The sequence below is a fragment of the Danio rerio genome, chromosome 6 (genome assembly GCF_049306965.1).
Source record: "Danio rerio strain Tuebingen ecotype United States chromosome 6, GRCz12tu, whole genome shotgun sequence".
Lineage (NCBI taxonomy): Eukaryota > Metazoa > Chordata > Actinopteri > Cypriniformes > Danionidae > Danio > Danio rerio.
In genome coordinates this window covers 54031173-54040000 of record NC_133181.1, presented here as the reverse complement: position 1 = coordinate 54040000, position 8828 = coordinate 54031173, and the positions used below count along the sequence as shown (strand labels likewise).

The following is an 8828-nucleotide window of genomic DNA, read 5'->3' as shown; positions in this document are numbered from 1 at the left end:
CAATAGTAAAAGAGTAAAGAATAAAAGTGAAGAGGAAGAGAAAGTAAAGAGGCCGAATGGAGGAGGCTTGTTCTTTATCCTTGTGCTGCAGATGGTCTGTTTAACGGGAATGGGAGATGAGACTATAATTGGTTTGATGCATATTATGCTTTAAACACCCATAATTCATTAAGAGAATAAGCTCAACACTGTTAGACCATGCGCCATGGCGCAAACCATATTTTTCCGTTCTTAAAATAGCAAAAGTGAATTCGGACACGCCTTTAATGCTTTTTGCGCCATGCACTTTAGACTTTGTGCCTAGATCTTTAAAATAGAGCTCAAAGAACCAATTTGCTATAACAAGGACTCTACATCTGACAGTAAAAATGTTGTTTTTGGAAATATTTTCTGAATGGGTCCCACATTTTCTTAAACTGTTTAGATAAACGTCTAGAAAGTCAGTTCTTTCCAACTTAGGAAGAAGAGGACATCATGGATACACTGTGTTGGAGGTTTCTGATCCTTCCACCTAAGCAGTATCAGTCGTTTGAAATTCTTGATTCTTATTGTATGGAATGTTAGCAATACATTTTTAATGCACATGTAGTTCCAGTCAGTTGTGAGCACGGTTTGAAGTAACTAATTAGTAATAACCATAGTAACTTAATCATAGCTACTAGAGCCTTCATTCATCTCTGTAATTTAAGTGCCCTTATGGGCGCTTTACCAGGGAGCCGATGGAGATCAACTAGCCTGTAAATATGCTAAAAATATTTGAGAATAGGTAGCTAACACATGTTTCTATGAGTTATTAGATATGCCTGTGGTTTAATTGCCTCCTCGTCATGCATTTAAAAACCTTTAATACACTGCAATTTATTGATTATCCTTTATGTCCCTCATATTTATATTTTATACTTTGTTAGGGATAATAAATAAGACACCACATCCACCAGTCTGTGGTGGCAGGTCCCTTATTTATTCAATGATCAATTAAAAGTGGCTGAAACAGAGCAAGTGACTGTCACTGAATAGATTGAATCATTGACTCACTTAAATCATAAAAAACAAAAAAACAAAAAACTGAATCATTCAGTAGCTAAACACAGCAGTGTTATTTTAAGGATGTATAAAAGTTCCACTCCTGCTTTGTTTGGAACTATTTTCTTTGGCACCGCAGCATTAAAATAGACAATGTGGTGTTTAAAATGCAAGCTGACATTCCGGAAAACAGGACTTTTGATCAAGTGATAGTGTATTATACAGAAGGCTTCATCACACTGTCAATGCATTTGGAATCTCAAGATTCTCGTATATTTTGTTTTCTAGAATGCAAGTTGTGTACTCGAGATATTCAGCTTACTTTTCAGTTAAAACATCAAGTACTTTATTATTTTAGATGATAAATATCACACACTCCTACTAAACATTCTAAAACAAACCAATCATCCTTCAACAAACCCAACATTCTTGACTAATAACCCAAGCTTTGCTATTGTAATTGTTTGATACTCTCTCATTGTGAGTATGAAAACATCTTGTTTTCCCAGCGTAGGCCGGGACGAGCTGGGTGGCAGTTTGATTGTCTGTGCACTTCAAAGGCAATTAGGAAGCGAGGGTTGCATAAACTACAGGAGACCTCATTTCTTCTTCAGCTGCTATCTAACTGAACCCCAGCGGGCAGACCAGTTCCACAAAATCACTTCTTTGACTGGTTAATTCCTTCCTTTAATAGATCACCAGGCTATCCGATCGTTCCCACTGGAAAATTCAGCATATTTCACTATTGTCACTTCATTATTTTTATAAGTATAATTTCTTTGTGAATACCTTTGATGTGGTTTGCGAGTCTTACTGGTATTGTAGGATCCATCGCCTTTCGGCGCTCGTGGAAAATTAATTATTTTTGTAGCATTTTAATCCTCTTGTGTAGCATAATACGCAGGGGGAAATTAAACTGCAATGAATATTTGGTCCTTGAAATATGCAGAAATGTTAATGTAAGTATCCTGCAGGCAGAAGTTTCATCATGTTGAATCTGAGTGCTTAGCATGCTTGCAATTTAAAGCGATTTCCGTCTTGTGCTGCGTCCAATCAAACAACACTGTCTGACACGTTCAGCCCAGCATACAAAGAATCAGAGATTAAAAATATATAAATGAAGATATATATTTATTTATATAAATATTAATGGAAATGTTTTTTTTTTAATTGTAGAAATATTTTAAACTAATTTGAAATGAAAAGCATCATAGATACTGATTGGTCAAGGTAGTATTCCAGCCATAGCATAGCAATATAGATTGTAGAATAAGCACGGTAGCGTAGTGGGTAGCACAATCTCCTCACAGCAAGAAGGTCGCTGGTTCAAGCTCCAGCTGGGTCAGTTGGAATTTCTGTTTGGAGTTCGCGCGAGTTTCCGCCGGGTGGTCTGGTTTCCCCCACAAGTCCAATAACATATGGTATAGGTGAATTGGGTGAGCTGAATTGTCCGCAGTGTATGTGTGTGAATGAGTGTGCATGGATGTTTCCCAGTGATGGGTTGTAGCTGGAAGGGCATCCACTGCGTAAAAACATATGCTGGATAAGTTGGCGGTTCCTTCCGCTGTGGCAACCCCTAATTAGTAAAAGGACTAAGCTGAAAAGAAAATGATTGAATATATTAATATATTATTATATAAATATACAATATATATGTTACTTATAATGTGCAAATCTGTCCATCAACACAAAAATCTGACACATACAAAAAATAAAAAAACAAAAAACAGCTAGAATGTGTTTATTTAATAATAAAATCAAATAAAAAATAATATATATATGTTAAATGCAATTTTTAGATAATATATCTATTAATTTGCTTGTAAATAAATAATATGCAGACTGCAACTTAACTACAAATCAATTAATAATAATATTAATAATAATAATAATAATAATTATAATAATTGTAATTATAATGATAATAATAACAAAAATAATATCTATATTAAGGATGCTTATAATAACCGACTAACCGTTAACCTAAAGGGTGCGTTTTTAACCAATTAATGGTATCAGTAAACACAACAAATAGGAAATTTGTTGTGTTTTTATAAATATCAAATAATGATTAGTGTACAACCATCAAACCAACAGTTTTTCCATTTGTAAAATTACAGTAATTATTAGTCTTAAAAAATATCCATTTTTAAAATAGACTACATAGCCTAATCTACGAATCAAACAAATCCAATGATTTTCTTGATTTTTGTATAATCATAACTCTGCACCAAACTGAGGCTTTTACTTCATAGCTTATAAAACACACATGCAAATTAATGCATGTAAACAACAAAACTGTTATATACCATAGTAGCCTATACTTCACAAAAAGTCAACATATGTGCCTTGTCATTGTCTTGATGGAGAAAATAAAAGCACGTAAGTTCTAAGGTAAAATCAGATGCTCAAGACATAATCTTTAAACTAATGACTTTTAATAAAATGTTGACAGAGGTTTGTGATAAAAGAATTACAGGGAAGCAATAGTTAAATTTCCATGTAGCGATTGATTTGAGGTAGCCGCAAATTTTTTTTTTTTGACAGAGGAAAAAAACACGATTGAAACAAAACAGCCAGCTCTTAAAAAATAATTCAGTCAGTGTTTTCATTTTGTTATCTACATCTGTAATTTAAGTTAAAAATTTTAGGACAGGCCTATTTATTTTTTATTTTTTATTTTGTTTGTTATCTGTTTTTCTATGCTGTTCGAACGTCAGATGCCTGAAGATGTTCTGTTGTTAATATATTCTCTCTGCTGCTGTTCGCATGTTAAAACAAATCGTCAAAACAAATTTTATGTGCAATATTTAATGTGTCAAATAGACAAAATAGACACGTCAAGTAATTTTTTTTATTAAATAATCATTTAATATTAATCTGATCAGTTATTGTGTAATATGGTTAACCAGTGGCGGTTGTCGATTGGCAAAATTAACCGAAACGAACATCCCTAATCTATGTGTTAGATGTTAGACATGTATGCTTAATATCACAAACACTCCAATTTTATAGTATTTGCAGATGTTTTGAACTTATTCTACTAACTCTAACCCTAGCATAGTAGTCTACTAATAATCTACTACAAGTTAGATGACGTAGATGCAATAAAAGCGTAATAGAAAGTTTAATAAAAGGCCATTAAATCACATTCATTTTGTGGTGACACTTTCATAAGAGAAATTTCATGAAGCCTCTGCTATATTATGTCACTCTTCTACATGTCATATCTAGAAACGGCCATTTAGTCATGACTATATTCACAGCACCTCGCAGCTAAAATAAACCCCTTTCTCGAAGCTGCTCTACAAGATGATGTGTTCAAACGAGTACATTTAATTAGTGCTATTTCATCCTAGGTCTCTAATCCTTAGCTCGCGGCTAGCATAAAGCTTAATGCGGTGTAAAATCGCGTTTTTAGCAGAGATGAAGTAATGATGGCACTCGTTGGTTTAATCATGTTGACATATGCCATCTTCCCCTCTTTTCTCTGGTGTGTTTTCTGTAGGCAGCTGTTCGTTTGAGGAACACTACAGTAATTGCGGATACAGTGTGGCGTTGGGGACTAATGGCTTCGCCTGGGAGCAAGTCAACACCTGGGAAAGACCCTCCATGGACGCCGCCGTCCCCACAGGTATGAGACACACCTCCATGCCTTATACTCCAGCTGTCCTTCTCTTTCAGAAGAAGAGTTCAATCAAACTTCAAATTCTGCCATTTTTCTGTCATTCCTGTGTGCTGTTATGTTTATATGTTCACCTATATGCTATATAACTGCAGGTTAACTATGTTTATATACAGTTGAAGTCAGAATTATTAGCCCCCCTGAGTTATTCGCCCCCTGTTTATTTTTTCCCCCAATTTCTGTTTAACAAAGAGCAAATTTTTTTCGACACATTTCTAGACATGATAGTTTTAATAACTCATGTCTAGTAACTGATTTATTTATTTGCCATGATGACAGTAAATAATATTTGACTAGATATTTTTCAAGACACTTCTATACAGCTTAAAGTGACATTTAAAGGCATAATTAGGTTAACTAGGCTGGTTTGGGTAATTAGGCAAGTTATCGTATAACGATGATTTGTTCTGTAGTCTATTACAAAATATAGCTTAAAGGGCATTAATATTGATCTTAAAAGGGTGTTTAAAAAAATTAAAACTGCTTTTATTCTAGCCTAAATAAACCAAAAAAGATTTTCACCAGAAGAAAAAATATTTTCAGACATACTGCGATAATCACCTTGCTCTGTTAAACATCATTTGGAAAATATTTAAGAAAGGAGAAAAAAAATTAAAAGGAGGGCTAATAATTCTGACTTCAAGTGTATAATAACTTTAAATGTCGAAAGCAATTAGTTACTAGTTAGTTAGTTATTAGTAACTAATATAGTTATGGTAACTAATAGCCTTTACTTTTCCGAATCTGAATGTAATGCATTAATGTGCACCTTGTTAAATTGCTTTGAAACAATAATAATTGTGAAAAGCGCTTTACAAATAAACTTGAATTGAATTGAATTTATGATGCTCCAAACTGATATAAAGCTCCATAGACTGCAAGAGTTGGGTTCCACAAATAATTTATTTTCTTCATCAAATATGATCTAAAAAATGCAATTCACTTTAGTTGTATTAAACAAAAATATAACATACAAATCATAAATCATGTTAACTTTTGTAACACAATTCTTAGTCTTTTTAGTCACAGGAGTTGCTAATGCTAAAACTATTTATATTATTTATACATTTCTTTATTTTGTATTTTACAAGAAAGGCAGTTTTTTAAATTTAGATATCTAAATAATAATAATATCTTCTTTTATAGAAAACAATTGTGGTGTAAATGTGGGTATAAAAACACAATTAAAGACGAAAATAAAGATTTAATTTAATTAAGTTTAAACTTTTAATGCTTTCTCTTATTGTAAGTGGAATAAATAATTTATAATGTTAAAAATAATATATATATATATATATATATATATATATATATATATATAAATATATATATATATATATATATATATATATATATATATATATATATATATATATATATATATATATATATATATATATATATATATATATATATATATATATTAAAATACTGAAACATTTTGAGTATTTTAAAGCACTGTAAAATACTTGCTTGCACAAAAAGCTTAGAAACTGTTTCCGTATTTTGGTGAAAACTTTTGTCATGGCAAGGTTGACATTTGCATGGAATTGCTCTTAAAGAAAAGAGGGATGAAATAACCCAGGGTAAGATTTTACAGATTAAAAAAAAATGTCCTCACAAAGTAAAATTAACCTAAAACAACCCAAACAAAATATCACTTTTAAATCACTGGAGTTTATTAATACTGTAGATATATTGATTTTAGAAACAGACATCAAGGTTTCACACACCATGATTTTCAACAGCATGTCTTTTTTAATATTCAGTTTTTAAAATATTAATCACAATAATCACTAGTTTTTAGCTTACATCATAATTATGTATTTTATTAATGTCAGGTTGTTGTTTTTTGCTTCAAAACTATGTTTCAGATGACGTTATTTCCTTTGTATTATTTACAAATGTTAATTTAAATTAATTTAAATTAATTAAAATTATTAATTAGGTTAATGGCTTTTTAAAGGAAATGAATTGAGTCTGTCTACTTTATTGGAATAAGTACTGAAACTAAAGATGCTTTAAAAGTGTGCATTCTACATATGCATTCTATAAACACATTATTCCTTTTAAGAACGTATTAATAACGTATGATAATTTTGGATATCAGATCAAAATGTAAGTTGTTGTACATTTAAAAGTACTTTTATGGTATGTTTTTCTCCTTTTGGATCCTGCCAGTTGATGTTGTATGCAGAAGAACAGCTTCTTTTCTTGGTGTTAAACAGAGAAGCAAATATCATATGGATTTGGAAAGACATGAGTTGTTTTTGGGTTCCTCGAATCCATGTTTTTCTCCCTGTTGGCCTCTTGTTATGTGGAGAAGGCAGTCTGGTCTCTTTCTCTATCTCTCCGAGGCTTGACAGTAGTTCACAGCAAGACAAATGGCAATCAAGTTGGCTGTCAGTCTCACTCCGGCGTCTCCTGCAGCGCTCAACAACCTCTGTCTCGCAGCACCCTTAAAGACAATAGTGCCGCATCTCTCCCTCCAGCTTATTTAACCCCATTTACTCCCTACACACTCCATCTGACACCAAAGCACTCCGGCTTCCAGACACTTCATTGGGAAGACGCCGCATCCTTATAAACATCAGTATTGAGGGGTTGTTTGTTCCTTTCAGGCCACTAAAGAAGTTACTAAAGAAGCAGTGAAAGGTGCAGTGAAAGCACCTTTCCCAGAATGAATGGTGGATTTTAACTAGTGTGTTTGTCTAAAATGTGTTCTTATAAAAGTAATTGAAGGACATTAGGTTTTTGCCATAATATAAGCTATTGTGGAGAAAAAGATGAAGGTTTCTTTCAAATAAAATTACATTTATATACAGCTATTAAAAAAATAAGACTTAAAATTTCTCAGTTTTACTGGATGTGCTGGATTTATTAGGGATTAGTTTGAGTATTTTGGTAAAATTGTAATGGTCTGAAAACATTTCTTCTAAGTTCTTTTTTCAGCAAAATGATTAAATTTACAACATTTGTTTTGTTTTTGTTTTTCATAAAATGACAATTGGTAAGAATAACCTAGAGAGGGCAAATTTGTGGCCAGGGCAACCTATGGCTGCATTTAATCTTTAAAACAAATGCTAGTCAGTCAGTCAGTCAGTCAGTCAGTCAGTCAGTCAGTTAGTCAGTCAATCAGTCAGTCAGTCAGTCAGTCAGTCAGTCAGTCAGTCAGTCAGTCAGTCAACAGTGGTCTCTAGTTGATATATGCAAGTGAAAAGATGAAGAGAAATTTGAGACCTGAAAAAGCGTACACAGCGGCCTTTTCACTGTGGATTTGTGAAAACAAAAACAAAACAAAAAATAAAAATAAACAAATAAATAAATAAAATGTACCTCCTTGGATGCATTTTGTGAATCTCCAGAGGTGTATATAGTAGGGATGGGAAGATTAACCGATATGTATCGATACGCGGTCATGCGCGTGCACGATGCGAGTGCATCGGTAGAGCAGCAGAGGATGAATGAAATTTTGGAAGCAAATCGAGATGCATCGGTTTTTGCGAGATGCATCGATTTTTCCGAGATACAGCTTATATTTTTAATATAGAATGTATTTTTTATTTATTAACAAGTGTTGTCAACCTGTTTTTGGCGCATAATTTAATCGACCTACATAAAGTAAGCCTTAGCAACGGATTTGCGGATGTGCACACACTACAACTCAGTGTATCAGGTGTGCGGGTGAAGCTAGTGGTGCGCCCTCAGAAAGCGCGAGAAGCAAAACAAACATTTTATACCCCACTGAGTTTTAAATCTAAAGTATGGCAAGCAACATTATGGATTTAAGGATGGACGACATGACAGGACAGATGCAATTTGGAAAATGTGCCGCGCATCTGTAAAATACGCGGGCAGTACGACTAATCTGAAATCTCACTTGAAGCGGCGCCACGGTGTTGTGAAAGCATCTTCCAGTGTTTCTGCATCCCAGGCTTTCGCACTGCTTCAACCAGCTCCAAAAGTGGTGAGAAAAGCATTGCAAGTTTTTTTCCATGCGCAACAGTTCTGCTCGCTCTACGCCAATAACGAATGCTATTGCATTGTTCATCTGCAAAGATATTCAGCCTAGTGTCACGGAGAACGAAGGTTTTAAACACCTCCTCCTGTTCATTTTTAT

At 33.3% G+C, this 8828-nt stretch overlaps 1 protein-coding gene across 50 annotated transcripts in view; it reads left to right on the top strand.

Annotated features, from left to right (window-relative positions):
• The window catches only part of ptprt (protein tyrosine phosphatase receptor type T), a 519289-nt gene that overhangs the window by 135921 nt on the left and 374540 nt on the right, over window positions 1-8828 (top strand). For all 50 annotated transcript variants that reach the window (XM_073954669.1, XM_073954668.1, XM_073954667.1 and 47 more), the window contains one exon: window positions 4532-4657. In XM_073954669.1, the coding sequence (XP_073810770.1) occupies window positions 4636-4657 (22 nt within the window). In that variant the 5' untranslated portion in view covers window positions 4532-4635. The remainder of the gene's footprint in view (window positions 1-4531; window positions 4658-8828) is intronic.